General features: G+C 42.3%; 1 protein-coding gene across 2 annotated transcripts in view; it reads left to right on the top strand.

Annotated features, from left to right (window-relative positions):
• Window positions 1-16,983, top strand: part of TRABD2B (TraB domain containing 2B) — a 447,226-nt gene that overhangs the window by 377,278 nt on the left and 52,965 nt on the right. For both annotated transcript variants that reach the window (XM_032805060.2, XM_032805059.2), the window contains exon 5: window positions 12,889-12,979. In XM_032805060.2, coding sequence (XP_032660951.1) covers window positions 12,889-12,979 — 91 coding nt within the window. The remainder of the gene's footprint in view (window positions 1-12,888; window positions 12,980-16,983) is intronic.

Genomic DNA, 16,983 nt, shown 5'->3' with positions numbered 1-16,983 from the left:
GTGAAAAGCATCTGTTTCCATCGAAAGGACAAAAACTTTCCTTTCCTACATGTTACAACCGTCTTTTGTAAAAGGGATAAACCCTGCTGCCTGTAGTCTCAACTGGGGCTCAGGACTAAGTGGGTCATAGACAGTGAGGTACTCTCACACCCCTGGAAAAGGCAGGGCAATGTGAAGCTACAGCCCGCACTGTATTTTCCCCATGGATTTCATTTCCTGGTGATATCATTCCAGCTCCTGTCACAAGTAAAGCTGATTGAACGTTTTCCAACAAAACATGTTTTCATCAGAAAATGCTATTTTGTTTAAATCAAAACTTTCCATGGAAACGTAAATTTCAACTAACTTTTGTTTGGGAATAAATATTAAAAAAACATGAGCAGGGTGAAATGTTCTGTTTTGACACTTTCAGAACAGACGGTATCAATTTCCCATTTGGAAATGACTTTTCGTTTCAAAATTTATTTTATTTCATATTATAAACATGAAAAAAGAGGAAAAAGTCAAAAAAAGCAGCTTTTTTCATCTGACCCGAAATGATTTTTTTTTTAATTTTGTTTTGTGGGGAATTTCTATATTCTTTGTTTTCATTCTAGTTTTGAACAAATTTTGAAATCACAGAATTTCTCACAACATGGAAATGCCAGTTCCCACACAGTTGTAATCACAAGCAAAAAAATACATGTTAAAAAATCCTGTCTCTTTAAGTTTCCCTTCAAAAAGACCCTGTTCACTTTTTAAATGCATTCTTTGCAGGTTCATCTAGCATCAGAAAGAAAGGTAAGCTGAGATCCTAAAGAAACAGGTCTAAAATAAGATCATGAATTGACATTTGTGTAAAAGGTGGACACCTTTCTGTATTGTCTGCCCCTTCTCTTTAGAATCAAACCGCAATGTCCAATGTCCAATCAACAATTAATGTATTTAATGTATTTACAGTAAAATGTAGTGGTCATCCTTTGACCAAATAAAAGGAAGTATTTCTTCACACAACACACAGTCAACCTGGGGAACTCCTTGCCAGAGGATGTTGTGAAGGCCAAGACCATAACAGGGTTCAAAAAAGAACTAGATAAATTCATGAGGATAGGTCCATCAATGGCTATTAGCCAGTATGGGCAGGAATGATGTCTCTAGTCTCTGTTTGCCAGAAGCCGCGAATGAGCAACAGGAGATGAATCTCTTGGTGATTACGTGTTCTGTTCATTCCCTCTGGGGCACCTGGCACTGGCCACTGATGGAAGGCAGGATACTGGGCTAGATGGACCTTTGGTCTGACCCAGTAGGACCATTCTTATCTGCTTGCTCTCAGTGGGAAAATTCCACTCTGTGGTATATGTGCATGAAAATGTGATGCCTTTGTTTTCTCCACCGTCTTGCTGAGCTGCTGTGATGCATTCTGGGAGTCCTTGGCCATGTGCATAATGGGAAATGTAGTCCAGCTGGGGAAACCAGCCCATAGAGGCGAATGGGGGTATGACACAGCTAAATTATAATTCGTGTGAGGAACTGTGATGGCATTTTTAATTGAATTGCAGGGGGAGGGGGAGCTGATTGGCCAAAAATGAAAGTGTTTTAGTTTTGAGTTTTCCTTTTTTGGTGAAAAATCAATTTTTTTCCTCATAAACCAGGCACTTTCTACCAAAAAAATGGTTTTTTATCAAAAGCTCATTTTCTATAGACAAACGGTTAGACAAACACAGAGGTGACAGCCTGGGATAAGAAACAAAGATGACACAATGGGAGAAGGACACAGACATGTAGTCAAGAGAACTGAGCAGAATGGAAGAGCTGAGAAAGGAAGATATGAGAGCAGAGATGTGCTGAAAGAATGAGTTTTCACTACCTCTAGGGACAGCAAGAAACAATATCTTGGATTGAGTCTCTGTAAGTCTGTGCAGGTTTTTGGGTTTGATTCTCTACGTACAGCGTGGCACTGCAGTGCTAACTGAGACACGGGGGGACCAAAATCTGCTTGCAGTTACACGGGCATCCATCTGGAGTAACTTCATTGACTTTGGGCTTTAAGTCACTCCCCAATAATCTACAGGGTGGCCCTGGTCCAAACTGTATTTTGTAAGTGCTGAACAATTGCAGCAGGGGAGGTGATTACATGTAAGGAAGGAATGAAGTGGCAGGTGGGGCCCCACATGGGGTTCAAAGTGCTGCGCTTTTTGCCCTTTTATGTTTTATTTCTTAATTCCAATGACAGTGTCCAAAAGCAGCTGTGAGTCAGTGTTTTGCATGGCCGAGAAGAACCACATCAAATAGGATGGGAAAAGATTTCTTCGGCTGCATCTAAACTGGGGCTGCGTCATGTTCATGCAGGCCTGCTTTACAAAACTGTTGTTTGCACAGAAGTACTTGAACGCACACTTTGGTCTCAGTTCCCCCCACCCAAGATAAGGAATCAGAAAGCGCCCCCCCTACACACACACACTCATTCATGTAATACTTGTAAGTGCAAAATATTGTTGTGACTCTCATTCCCCTACCCCTAGAATCAGCTTTTCTGAAAAGGACAGACACCACCGGTGCAATTTTGCATTGCCCATCTAAGAGGTGCAGCACAGAACCAGGCAGAGGCAGGGCGTTAAGTGAACTTTTCTTCCTCCTGATCTTGGCCTCTTCCAGGGGCTGGGGTAGCCCTCAGCAAAGCTAAGATATCCTGGTCTGGGCCTCTTTAAATTGCAGCAGCCTCTCCAGGCTGCCTGGTATCTCTGCAGTGCTCCCTCCCATCCCCAGACCTGCCTCAGTCAAGCTATCTGTGCCATGTGTAGAGCCCTGCCAAACTCACCGTCCATTTTGGTCATTTTCACGGTCAGAGGGTTTTAAAAATAGTCAATGTCACGATTTCAGTTATTGAAATCTGAAATGTCACAGTATTGTAATGGTAGGGGTCCTGAACCAAAAAGGAGTTGGAGGGAGGGGTCACAAGGTTATTGTAGAGGGGTTGTGGTTCTGCTACCCTTACTTCTGCGCCGCTGCTGTCAGCAGCGCTGCCTTCAGAGCTGGGCAACTAGAGAGCAGCGACTGCTGGCCGGAAGCCCAACTCTGAAGGCAGTGCCGCCGCCAGCAGCAGTGCAGAAGTAAGAATGGCATGGTGTGGTGCTGCCTTCAGAACTGGGACCTGGCTAACAGCCACCACTCTCCGGCCACCCAGCTCTAAAGCCAGCACAGAAGTAAGGGTGGCACTACAGCGACCCCCCCCCAAAATAACCTTGCGATCCCCCCTGCAACTCCCTTTTGGGTCAGGACCCCCAGTTTGAGAAACACTGATCTCCCCCATTAAATCCGTATAGTGTAGGGTAAAAGCACACAACAGACCAGATTTCACGAGGGGAGACCAGATTTCATGGTTCATGATTTGGTTTTTATGGCCATGAATTTAGTAGGGCCCTAGACACATGCTATGTTTGTGAAGGCGTGTGCACAAGGCAACCTTCAGATTGTCTTCCACAGTGCGTGTGCTTGAGGAGTCTTCCCCTGGTGTGAACTGGGACTTTTGGGGCCAATTTATGCCACTCCAGCCCCTGTTACCTAGCATAAAGGAGCAAAAGAGAATTTAGGACTGAGGTTCATTATGGGGGAATGGTGCCTGGGGGAGGGTGCATGTGTGGATGCAGGCTCCATCTGGGATATAGGCAGGGCTAGACCAGCAAGGGACGGTGAAGGTCAAGACTGGGTGTATTAAGTAGCTGTGTCTGTCTGGGGGTGGATGAATGTGCCTGTGGAGAAGGGGAAGACTGGAATGGCAGAAGTGCTGAAAATCAGCAGTTAGGTACTCACACTGCATTTGCCCCTGTTAATCTTGTTGCTACTTGATGTCCTTCTTCTTCAATTTTTCTATTATGATCGTGCCCAGGAGCCCCCTGGTCAGGATTAATGCCCACCACAGAAAGTGACAGTTTGGAGGAGCATAGTGTGAGTTGATTCAGTGTTCGTGACAATATTGTCACGAACACTATTATTGTCACGAACCCTGAATTAACGTGCAATATGAATGAAAAGAGAAAAGAAAAGAAAAAGTTGTGATGAACATTGCTTACTATTAATTGGAGTGCATTGAAATTTTTAGAATTTTCATAGCTTTTTGGGGGGGAGGGTTGGCAAACAGTTTTGAGAATTTATTTTGAATGTTCTTTCACTATTTTTTCCCAACGTTTGACATTTTGAACAAAGAAATGATTGCATAAAATTTTGAAAATATATTGCCAAAATGTTTCTGCCTTTTCCCGGCAGCTCTATTAATGTTGGATTGGACTTAACACTCAACTGAATGTAAGAGGAAGCTGTGTTAGAAAAAGGAATGTCTGCTCTTGGTAGCTCAGGGTTAGTGCTGTCATGATACTTGGAATCCTGGGAACACAGAATCCCAGAGCAAAAGGAGAGAAGAACTGCTGCATTTCACACTGGAACCATGTGGAATCACAAATATTGCAGGGTTTTGACATTAAACCATAAATCCATAAGAACTTGGGATATAGGACTTAGGATGTAGGACTGGAAGGGACCTCTTGGGCCCTCAACTCCAATCTCCTGCTACTCTGGTAATTCCATCATTTAAACTCACTCATAAGCTTACTAAACTCCATCTTCAAACTAATTAGGTTGTTTGCTGCTGCTGCTCCTATTGGAAGGCTGTTCCAGAGCTTCACTCAGACAGATAGAACCGTTCTTCCAATGTCTGACTTAAGTGTATTTATGGCCAGTGTATATCCATTTGTTCTTGTGTCAGGGTTGTCCTTTAGTTCGAACAGTTTAAATCCATCCTGGTTTGCTTGAAACTGGGTCTAGCTTCTTTTTTAAAGAGCACCAGCCTCCATGAAGCTCTTGACCAACCTGGTCTGCGTTTCCTTCTAGTTTGTTATGGATCCAAACGAGGTGAAGTTTGTAAGATTTTAGATTTCATTGGCAATATTTTGCATCACACAAAGGAGTTCTCATCCAGCCCTGAAATCTATTAATCCCAGCCCAATGCATTCAATTAATTTCATTTTAACATATCATGTATTCACACAACAATGACAAAACACTTTGCAGCAAAAGGTAACTGAAGAGGAAAGGAAATTTTTAGATAGACATGGGCCCAGATCGCAAAGACTGGATCTGCATTTAGCTCCAATGTTCTACAGATTCCAGGAGTTGTTCTAGGTGTTGGGTTCAGGGCCATCTTTAATTGTAAAATGAGATTTCAAGAGAGTGATTCAGAAGGATGAAAGCACCTCTAAGCAGATGGGGCAACTCCAGGGCATTAATAGACCTCCAATATGGAGCATAATGATGAAAAATAGGAGCACAACATTTTAAGGAATGGAGTTTGCTGGCAGGAGAGTGTGTCTGAGGTCACTGAGGGAGAGTGGATTGACACAATGCAGAGGTTAAAAATTCCAGAGGGCAATTCGTGTTGACTGCTTACTAAAATAGCATGGCATCTTCCTGATGCACTAATCACTCAGCCTCTGCAAATGTTAAGGTAGACCTGTCTCAAAAAATACACAGTTTGGAGAAGCAGTAAAGGAGCCAGTAAATATTTGCTGCAACAGTGACTATACAGCACTTGATTTTGTATCTCAGCTGATTGCTTAGTTCTTGTGAAGTTTAACTACAATAAACACTCGGGTTGTGCCAAATGCATTGAAAATCAGTGTCAGAGAAAACGAGGAATAGAGACTGCTGGCTGCTCATTGCAAAGCAGCCCGAGGGCTAAATGACAACAAAACGTTATACATAACATCTGATTCACGGCATGGAGAATGTAAAGAATTGAGACCTCCCGACACAGTTTACATTGGCCCTTTTTATGACTAATTGTGCAGAAAATAGCTCTGCTTGTAGCGCTCATGGAAACAGTTCAGGTTTCTGCTGTGTGTCTGCTAATGGCCTAGCAAACCGTTCTTAGCATAACTTCAAAGGCTCTGCCATGGAGACCTTTTGTGCAGGAATTATCTCTTGCTTCTTTGTACCACTTTATCCCTCTAAGCCCCAGAACAATGAATCCTGAAGCAAACAGACCAAGTAATTTGTAGTAGATCTTCAAATCCAGATAAAGCACATAACATTTGCTTAGAAGCATTCTTCGTGCTCCTGTCACCAAAACAAGATAATATTTTTGCCTGTAAGAACTCGTGGGCTTATTTAACTTCTTAGGGCTATGGCTTGATGCTGATTCTTAGATACAATGTTGATGGCATTTCATGTCTAAGATGGTGAGGCAGAGTTTTAATATCTAGGACAACATGGTTCTTGCTCTCAGAGGTGCATCCCTCCGAGGCCCACCCAGACTATTTTGCCCCAAATGAAAACGAAAAATGTTCATTGTTGTTTTCAGTGGAAAAATTGGACTTGTGGCAAAAAATTAAGAACAAAGGTTGTTTTGTCTTTTAGTTAAAAAACTGCCAACCTCTCTGCCCTGCCACATACGCACCTCCCACCCCTGCACTGATTTTCAGTTTTCCAGTGAAAAATCCCAGCTTTTTTTGAGGAAAGCAGACACGTGCCCTGAAAATTTCCGTTTAGTCAAAACAGCAGTTTTCTATCAGAAAAACGAGGTGAAATGGGAAAATTTTGACCAGCCCTAGGCACTGTGTATAACAGGTTGGATCACAGAAACCCCCTTGGAGACTACTACCTGATGTGCCGAGACTACCTCTGAGTCTGTTTTTCCTGCCAGCTTAAGACTTCAGTGCCTTGCCTGGTTTGAGCTAGACCCACTAGCCTGCTGCAAACCCAGACCCAGGTCTGAACCACATCCCATAACAGCTGCAGGCTTAACTGAAAACAGCTTAAGAAGTGCTGCTGTCTTCAACACTCAGATGCCCACTCCCAATGGCGTCCAAAGCCCAAATAAATACCTTTTAGACTCTATAAAGCTTATACAGGGTAAACTCATACATTGTTCACCCTCTATAACACTGATAGAGAGAGATGCACAGCTGTTCGCCCCCCCACAGGTATTAATGCATACTCTGGGTTAATTAATAATTAAAAAGTGATGTTATTAAATACAAAAAGTAGGATTTAAGTGGTTCCAAGTAATGACAAAACAAAGTGAATTACCAAACAAAATAAAATAAAACATGCACGTCTATGCTTAATACAGTAAGAAAGCTGAATACAGATAAAATCTCACCCTCAGAGATGTTTCAAATAAGCTTCTGTCACAGACTGGACGTCTTCCTAGTCTGGGCACAATTCTTTCCCCTGGTACAGCCCTTGTTCCAGCTCAGGTGGTAGCTAGGGGATTTCTCATAACTGCAGCCCCCTTTGTTGTGTTTCAACCTCTTATATATCTTTTACACAAGGCAGGAACCCTTTGTTTCTCTCTGGGTTCCCACCCCCTCCTTCTAAATGGAAAAGCACCAGGTTAAAGATGAATTCCAGTTCAGGTGACATGATCACATGTCACTGTAAGACCCCAAGCCTTCATTCCTCCCAGCCTGACTCACAGGAAGGCCTGCAAGCAAACAGAACCATCCACAGTCAGTTGTCCTGGTTGGTGGGAGCCATCAAGATTCCAAACCACCATTAATGGCCCACACTTTGCATAACTACAATAGGACCTCAGAGTTATATTTTATATTTCTAATTTCAGATACAAGAGTGGTACATTTATACAGATAGGATGACCACGCTCAGTAGATTATAAGATTAGTAATGGTACCTTACAAGAGACCTTTTGCACAAAGCATATTTCAGTTAAATTATATTCATACTCATTAGCATATTTTCATAAAATCATATAGAGTGCAACGTCACACTGTGAAAACACATTCACTGAAAAATTCAGATTGTCCAACCCCTAAACACAGACTCATACCACTTGAGCTAAAGGGGTGAAATCCTGGCCCCAATGAAGTCAATGGCAAAACTCCTATTGACTTTAGTTGGGAGTTACACAGAGATCCTTCTTACAAAGTAGTCAGTTTATTAAAGCAAATTGTGGCCAAACCTTGAGTTCGCTGTATGTTTAGCATTGAAAATTACCCTCTCACAAAAGTCATTGATATCATTCTTCTTTAGAAAGCAGATGGACTGCCTTTACTCCCCATTCGTGTCCTGGCTCTCATCCTAACCTTCTGGTGAATCGAGTTCACAAAAAACAGCAGCAGTTGACTCTAAATATGCTTCAGTCCAGGACCTGTTAGAAATGTAGAGTGGCAGAGTTTTTCAAGAGATGGCTCAAATTTTAACTTTGTACAGGACCTATTTATCATTCGAACAGTCTTGCCCTGTATTGTCATGGGCATCCTACACACAGATATATTTATAGGCTTGGGAGAAATTTTTTTTTTTAATTTTGACAGAATATTGGTTTATTATTTTGTATTTTTTATTTACTTAAAGCTTCACAGTTGTGCAAAATTATGGGCTTAAAGTATTTTTTGTATATTTATCTATTTTACATGTTTACAGTTTCAGGAAATGTTGGGAGTATCAGATAATTATTTAATGACAGTAGGCGTTGAGATTAAAAAATGTTAAAGCTTTATAACCATTAAAACACAAGTTGTCAACATTGCATGTCAAAATATGCAAAGTATATATCCTTATGTCAAACTGTGATAAGCTCTTAGGCAGCATTTTTCTTACTTTCCCTGTCTGTAGATTTTGATTATTACAGAGGGAAATATTTTTGTCAGTCTGTGTGTATACAGTGAAATTAACATTTACTAACATTTACTGATAAAAATCAAATCCTTCTAAGCCTAGAAATATAATACCCAGCGTATTATTGCCATGGTTTATTTGCAACAATGAAACTTATTTTAACTTAAATTGTTAGTGGAGATTTTGCAGTATTCGTCTTTGTGCCTGATATTGGAATTACCATAAACCTCTGTGTGGCAGGTCTTTTATTTCGCCTTTCAGCTGCTTTTCTCTGCATAGTTACAAGGCATTCCCAGGACAGTAGGTATTCTGACCTTTTTAGCCCTAGCACTCATCAACTGTCACAATAAATCAGGATAATACTAAAGGGATTTTTCATCCTGGTTCAGGATAAATAGTGAGTAGCAGCGCAGAAGACCTGACATCCATCCATCTATTTATCTAATCTATCTATCTATCTAATCTAGTTGTCTATTTCCACATGCACAAAGTTTTCAATAATTATAACTTCCTCAAGTTTTTACCTTTTAGGGAGATATTTTCCAGGCCTCTTCTCTGACACTTCTGACCATTTGGAAAGTTTTAGCAAAAATGGTATTGCTATTTTTCAGTAGGTGAAGAGAGAATGAAATATACCCAAGCCATTATAAAAATAAAAAATAATTTTATAAAATCTTTATTTTTTTAACAGCTTTAGTGATAAAGTGGCAGGAAGTAAGAAGTGCAGGGAATTAGTTCACAATGCACTGAAATATGTTTGAGTGTGCTGGAGAAATTGGCGTTCATTTGGCCAACAGATCCGCTGAAAATCATCTGCTGCAAAGATGAGCTAAGTTCAGCATATGAGTTGCCGAGGAAGGTCACAGTGTGTGTGCAGTTTTCATAAATTTTAAGGCCAGGAGGAACCATAGTGATCATCTAGTCTGACCTCCTGCCTAACACAGGCCATAGAATTTCATCCAGTGCTTCCTGAATCAACCTTATGACTTCAGGTTGAGCTAGAACATATCTTCAGATCCATTCATGGAGAGATAAGAAGTTGGGCACAGCAAATTTTATTCCAAAAAAAAGCGGGGGGGGGTGAATATTGCAGAGAGGAGAAGTAAAGTGAGCAGCAAGGCAAAACTGGTCAACATTCAAGTATCACTGCAAACAAGACACAGCAAAGTGGGAAGGATGCATGAATGGGAGAAGTTAAAGGGTTTCAGATTCTGCCATTTAGGCAAAATCAAATAGGCAAATATTTTAGGTCAGATTGAAGAGGACTTGTACAGTAAGCTCCTCACTATGCTGCTTATTACAGTGTTTCGCTGATAAAAGAGTCAGTTTAGTTATAAATTAGGGCATGGTCCAAAAACCCACTGATGTCAATGTAAAGATTCCAGTTGATTTCAGTGGGCTTAGGGCTATGAGCGAAGAGATGAGACAACTAGCCTATTGCTTGGCTGGGTACACTGTCATTATTGATTGAATCCCTCTGGACTTTGCTCATCCAGGCAGCTACTTTTTGAAAATACCTGGGTACCCCAAGAGCGACAAACTTCTGACCCTGTACAGTCTGCATCATTAGGGTGTTTGTAGTTAGATTCTTATACTGTCTGGCCAGTTTCTCACTTCAAAACCAGCTCTGCACAGTGAACTTTCAGGGAACAAGTAGCTCCTTTGAGAGATAGTCTGTTGGACATTGGAGTAAAGGGGCTCCAACTCTAGTGTGAACTGTCTGCTTTGAAAAATATTGATATCAAGAACAATCTTGGTTTATGACACTTAGCAGGAACCTCTCTTATCCCCTGCAATTTCTGGGCAAATCTTAAGCATCCATCTGATACCATTGGGATGTTTTCCTAATGAATAATTAAGGCAGAAGACTGGAGGGCTCAGGGCACAGTGATGGATTGCAGGCCTTTTTACATTTACATGTCTGGTTTGACTCCTTCCAAGTAAATAATGAACAAATGTTGATAGAATCCAAAAACTTTTGGGTGAAATGATTAATGGTCTCTGTCCACATCCTGGTGGACAGTTATCTGCATGACAAAAATTGTTAATTAATTCAAGTCATCCCCAACACTGCAGTATTTCAGTCCACTACAAATTCCAGAAGGCAGAAAACAAGCGTGTCCAATTTTGGAATGCAGTGAGAACAAAACTGCCACAATCCCATACTTTCCTCAACCTAAATAACTTAAGTACTCAGCAAAAGCCAACCAGATCCACAGGTGGCATCCTTGGTAGCAGTCTTAACAGAGAAGCCAAGGGATTGGAAGGCCAAAATATCTCTCACCCCGAATGTATTTACAGTACATTGTTGGGAAGCTGGTAACGCTGCTGCCCTGGTCATATCTGTTGAATAGGTGAGGATTTAGGGTTGTCATTATGCTACTTTTTCCCAGGACTAAATGAATTAAGAGCTATAATTGGGTTTCTTTTGGTATTATGATGTAAAGGTCAAAGGTTAATAAGATTCAGGACCCTTGTTCCTACCAATAAAAATGTTGGCAAAACTTGAATTCCATGTCAAGGAAAACTAGGACATTGAAGTACGAACATGGAAACATCTTTGTTCCTAATTCCACTTACAGCTCTCTGTTCAACCAATTGCAGGATTGGGCCTTTGTTTGCTCTGGCGTTGCTTAACAAAATCCAGTTATGATCAAATCAAATTAATCGCTCACAAATGTCATATTGCTCTCCCCTCTGAGGGCGTGGAACACATTTTTGGAGCTGCTCCTTTGGCTTTAGTTATAAGCAAGTTAGTCAGGGGGGAAATCAAATGTTTATGTTTCTGAAAAGGAGGTAGTGGAATCCTGGAACAAGTTAGGGCCTGCAAATGTGATTTGAATAGTTTAAAGAAATGTCTTTTGGCTAAACACTGTTTATGATGCTTGCGGGTTGCACTAAAACCCCTATAACCACATCACCCTCACAACTGATACTAATTAGCATCCTTGTTGGCAGTTTAGGCAGGGAGACTGAGGCTTAAAAGAGACTGGAGACTGAATTATCCTTGAATCCTTAGAGTGCGTCTACATGCAAGTGGTTGCCCACAACAACAAGTCTCAGAACCTGGGTTGACCGACTCGGGCTTGCATTATGGCACTAAAAATAGCTTAGGCAGCATCTTAGGCTCTGAAGCCCAGGGATGGGGGTGGGGCTTCAGAAAGGAGCTGCGAATAAGGCCCAGCGGGTGGGCTAAGGAGAAGGCCTGAAGGATAGAAGAACATTTTTGTTTGCTTAGAAATTTTCTGTTTGGACTCTTGGTACCTTAGAAGGAATTACAATTGTTGTGATTTGGCTGGAGAGCTAAGCAACATCTCCCATACAGCCCTGTATCTGGGAAGCTGAGAAGACCAACCTTGGAAAGTGAAACTAAGGTGGGGGTGCCAGCCATAATACACTCACCCAACAGGGCAGTATGGAGTAAAGGCACCCTTATGACAAATCCCAAAGACCAATGAAAAGAATCCAAAATTCATTCTTATTAGTCTCCTGATTTTTAAGCTGATCTCATGATTTTTTTTAATGCTTGGGGTTAGCAGTCAACGCTGAAATTCACTGATGTGCAGAGAACCAGCATAAGATCTATCCACTCTGAGCCCCACTTTAGCCAATTATCCTAGAGAAACAACTATGCCCTAAAGAATCACGCAAGCCTAACCCATTCCACAAATGTTAGGAACACTAAGTACAAGGGATAGAAACATGGCCTGATGGCACTGTGATATTTAGCAGAGTATTTGTGTCATAGAATCATAGAAGATTAGGGTTGGAAGAGACCTCAGGAGGTCATCTAGTCCTGCATTCCACCCAGTCTTACTCCTGAATAGAAGCCTAATCTGAATACGGTTAAGGTGACTAATAATAGTCTCTCACCTTTTACAGTAACAATTGTAAAACCCGGGTAAGGGAGTGATTTAGAGTGTGAGCTTGGGTTTAAAATGGCAGCTATACAGAACTACCACAACAACTTGCAGGCTCCAAGTTACTGTGGAAGAATTGGCCCTTGAGTTGCCTACCCATTCGATCAATCCCTGGCGCATAAGGGGCAGCGTGTCAGGCTGTGAATTGCCTAGTCTCATTCCTTCTGCCCAAAGAGCAGTAGTGGACCAGGCTGTGAATAGTTGAGTCTGGGCCCAAACCAATTGCTTGACCTGACTTGCTTGCCTTTGGAGCCAGCCCTGTCTTTGGTAACCTACTCCTCCTAGCTTGGGTTGACAGGAGGGAGTACCCTCAAGGAGCAGTTTGAGTGATGCTGCTGTTTTTCTGTCCATGTTTTAGGTCACTTCCTGGGTAACAATACTGTGATTGATGTGCTGAGACAAGCAGGCTTTGAAGTGGAGCATACACCTGCTGGACAACCAATTGGAAAGTAAGCAGCTGTCTGTAGATCCTTTAACCTCTCTCTCTCTCTCTCTCTCTCTCCGAGTGAGCAAGGTTATTTTGGTGAGCGAAGAGGGTGAGTTACCTTCTTCCCTATAAAGTTACAGGTACTCGTTTCAATGGAAGGCATCTGAAGTGTCAGCTAATGTATATCAAATGTGTGATACTGTGGCAGGAGGTAGCTCCCTGTAGGTTTAGATGGCATAGACTTTGCTTTTTCACACCAGGGATGCTTGAACAATTTGTATACTGGGGGTGCTGATCTTCTTCGGGAGAAAAGGCAATATGTCGTGTTTATTGGAAAGACAACAATTAGCCATTGAACTAAACTGTAACACTGTATACTCTGGAAACCACTTCAAGCCAGGGGGTGTGGCAGCACCCCCAGCACCCCTAGTCCAGCACCTATGATTCAGACCAGATCAGATGCACCATGGTGAAAACAAGAACAGGTCGATGTACTGAGAGGGGTACCATTCTGTTAAGTTATTTTATTCATTAAGAAACGTCATTGTCCTTGTCAGCTTCTCCCCTGGCAGCTTTCCCACTGCCTCTTCCCCTCTCCCTGGGGCAGTAATCACCTCAACACTGCAGGGCTACGGTGCATTGCTGGAAATATAGCTGCCACTTGAGCTACTGTTGATGCCTTTTTGTGCCAGGCCCCTTTTTCCTCCACAGGGATATCAATTTATTCCTTAAGGGCTCTTTTGCGCATCTGTGCCCCAGACAGATCCCACATCCTGAGAGGAGTGCTTTGTAATGATCTTCTCCTCTCTAGTATCATCCAAGGAAATGCATTATCTTTGCACTGTCGTCCTCCCCTGTGCACCCTGGAGATAACATTGGCTGACATTTCTTCATAAGATTGTTGGCAATCCTGTGCTAGGAATAAGTGCTAGTGCCACTATTCTGAGCAATCGCATGGGTGTTCCCCTCTATGGTCCACCCAGGGCACCCGCTCTAGGCTCCCAGCTCCTCAGCTATCACCTCTCTTGGGCAGAGACCCACATCTCACTTTCTTCTGACTAGGGTTTTTCCTGGATGTACAACTACCTGACTAGACTGTGCTTTTCCCAGCAAGCTAGATGGCCTAAACTGGCCAGAGTCTGTGTTTTGCTTTCTCTCCAGCATAGGTACTGGAACTAGGGATGCGAGGGGTTCTGCAGCACACCCTGGCTGGAAGTGGTTTCCATCATATACAGCAGGGGTCGCCAACACGGTGCCCATGGATGCCATGGCACCCGCGAGGGCATCTAAATGTGCCCACGTCTTGGTCAGCGGTGGAGCATGCGCCAAAATGCCTCCAGCTAGGACGGCGGCGGCAACGCTCTCGATGACGCCACTTGCCGCCGACAAGAGATGTCATCGAGAGGCGTCGCCGCCGAAACGCTGCCGAAATTCGGCGGCATTTCAGTGGATTCGCCACCGCCACCACGGTCCTTCGTCTGGTGCCCGCCAGACGAAAAGGTTGAGGACCACTGATATACAGGGTTTACAGTCAATGTCCCTCAGCATCCCCACTATACAAATCATTCCACCACCCCTGCTCTCCAGAGGTTGTGAACAACATAATGGCCCATGGTGTTTGTACACCAGTCTATAATCAAGAACATTTATTGTTAAGGTAAAAAATAATCAGCAAGAAAACATATTAAAAACAGTAAAATAACCTATGTGCATGCTAAAAGACTTACCCAAAATCACCCCAACTCCAGCCTCAGGCTCTGGTAGGTGTCAGTCCTTCAAAACCCACCGCTGAGTTTTCCCCATGGGTTACAAGTTCATAACTGTCTCAGATTCAGAAACAGAACAACCAGGGATAGTTCAGTCTTTACTTTATACAGCTTGGCCCTTTGATCTTGGCCTCTTGTAAGAGGTGACCAGCAGAAAATGGCTCACTCCTCAAGGCGTAGTTTCAAAAGGCTGGATTTTTGCATGCCCAGAGGTGTGGAATTCGCATAAACTTCTCCGGGGAAATTCCCAAGAAAACAATGTAATATCTTTTGTTCCAAAAGCCCATTCTTGCCTGGCACATAGCTCTCGCACCTATCACATCCATGCTCCACCCTTCCCCGCAGAGGTTACATTCAATCCCAGCCCACAAGAATACATAAACAATTCATTTAATACAATCGGCTCCAAAGATACTTAAACATAATTCAATACGGTCTCCCAAGGATATTGCAAGAAATTGCCAAATCTGCCACAGTTAGTAGCATTTTCCTGTCCCTGGTGGGACTAACAGTGCACAATGCAAATATGAGGTGAGTTTCATTAACAGGATTAATTGCTGGACTAACGAATCTTGTCTGGTTGTATTCTCTGTACAAAGACGCGATCTAGATTTATATTGTCTTAACATTTGGCTGATTGGACCTTGTTTGCAAAACTCCTGCAATCCTTCATATAGAATATGATAATACTTAATGGCCCATAAGTTTCTCTGACACAAAGTTTATCCTGAATGCTTCGCAGAGTTTATTCAGCAATAAAACTTCAGAGTTAAATAATATCAGATGGAGAAAGAAATGAAAAGATACAAGAGGGAAGGAAGGGCATATATTCAGATATGATTTGGAAATTCATTAGGGCAGAAAGATAGGAATCACTTGTAGATGAGAAGAGCTTGTGGAGTTAAGTTGAAAACAGAGCTGGTCAGAAAATGTTTTTTTTTTCTTCCAATGGAAAATGTTGATGAAAACTAAAACAACTAAAAGAGTTAGTTTTCATCAAAATGTTAATGGATATTTCTGACAGTTATAAACAAAATACAAACAATTTTCAGGTTTGAGGCTCAAGACATCTTGAGAGCCCTTCCAGCCCTCCATTTCTGTGATTCTATGTGAGATGGATCGAGGAGGGGTCTAGTAGTATTCTATCAGGGTTGGATACTACATTGATGAACATGGCATAAATGCCTAGATGGACAGATCAGTCAGCCATGGGTGAGATCTTACTTCATGTCTTCACTAGTGGTTTAAAGGAAGGCGTAAATGGCATGTTAACGAAATTTACAGGTGATACTAATTTGCAATCACTCAGAACAGGGGAAATGTTAAAAAAACAACTTAGCAAGTTCAGAGACAGACAGAAAACTGCAAAGTGAGATTGTATTTGGAAACATGGAATCTAATGCACTGAAAGGAAAATAATTGAAACCACATGTGCTGCCTACCTGAAGGATTGCCTTTCTCCCCCTGGCATACTCCCACTGGTTCCCCTTTGTAAAAGCAAGGAGGCTGCTGACAAGTGGGGACCATGGAAATTGCTTCCCCCCTGGGTCTGCAATAGTCTGTATTTGGTTCCTCTGGAGACGCTACAAAAGACATCTGTCTGATGCAGGTTTTGGAGAGGGCTGAGCGTATGGTCCCAGAATGATGAAGGAGCAGAAAGGACTTTTTTTTGGAGACAACCAACTGGCTGAGTTCCTGTCTGATTAACTGTTTATTGGTGTAATATTAATAGAGTGATAGGGCGTCTGGAGCCTTGTGTAGATGTCTTTATATTTTTAACTATTTAAATGAAAATAAGTACCAGTGCACAAAAAGGAAGGGGAAGACCTGGAAAGTCCTACTGCTAAAAGAGACACCTTGCAGTGGTAATGGACAGGAAATTAAACATGAGTTTGGCTAGAATAAAAAGGTCCAGATAGTTTTGAATCCCATGCAGGAAGACATCACTTTATGGAGCATGGTTGCTTTCTGCATTATCTTTGAAGGACTGCACGTGAAATAATGGGTCTGAGTCTCCTCTCACTTATGCCAGCGTAGACTAAGGAATCAGATCCACTGTGTTCCATTCTGGATCACCACATTGACAAAAGGTGGTTAAGAAAGTGAAAGGAGTTCAAAGAAGATTGGCTGGACACTTGTTTGGTTGGGGGCATGGGTAGAATGGATGGATTGATTGGCAAGAAAAAATTAAGATGGCTAAAGGTCTATAGCTTGGCCAAGGGAATGCTAACTGGGTGGGGAGAGGAGTCACAATATTTGA

The sequence above is a fragment of the Chelonoidis abingdonii genome, chromosome 7 (assembly GCF_003597395.2).
Source record: "Chelonoidis abingdonii isolate Lonesome George chromosome 7, CheloAbing_2.0, whole genome shotgun sequence".
NCBI classification, from domain to species: domain Eukaryota; kingdom Metazoa; phylum Chordata; order Testudines; family Testudinidae; genus Chelonoidis; species Chelonoidis abingdonii.
The sequence above is the reverse complement of the archived record's forward strand: the minus strand, read 5'-3'. Positions and strand labels throughout refer to the sequence as shown.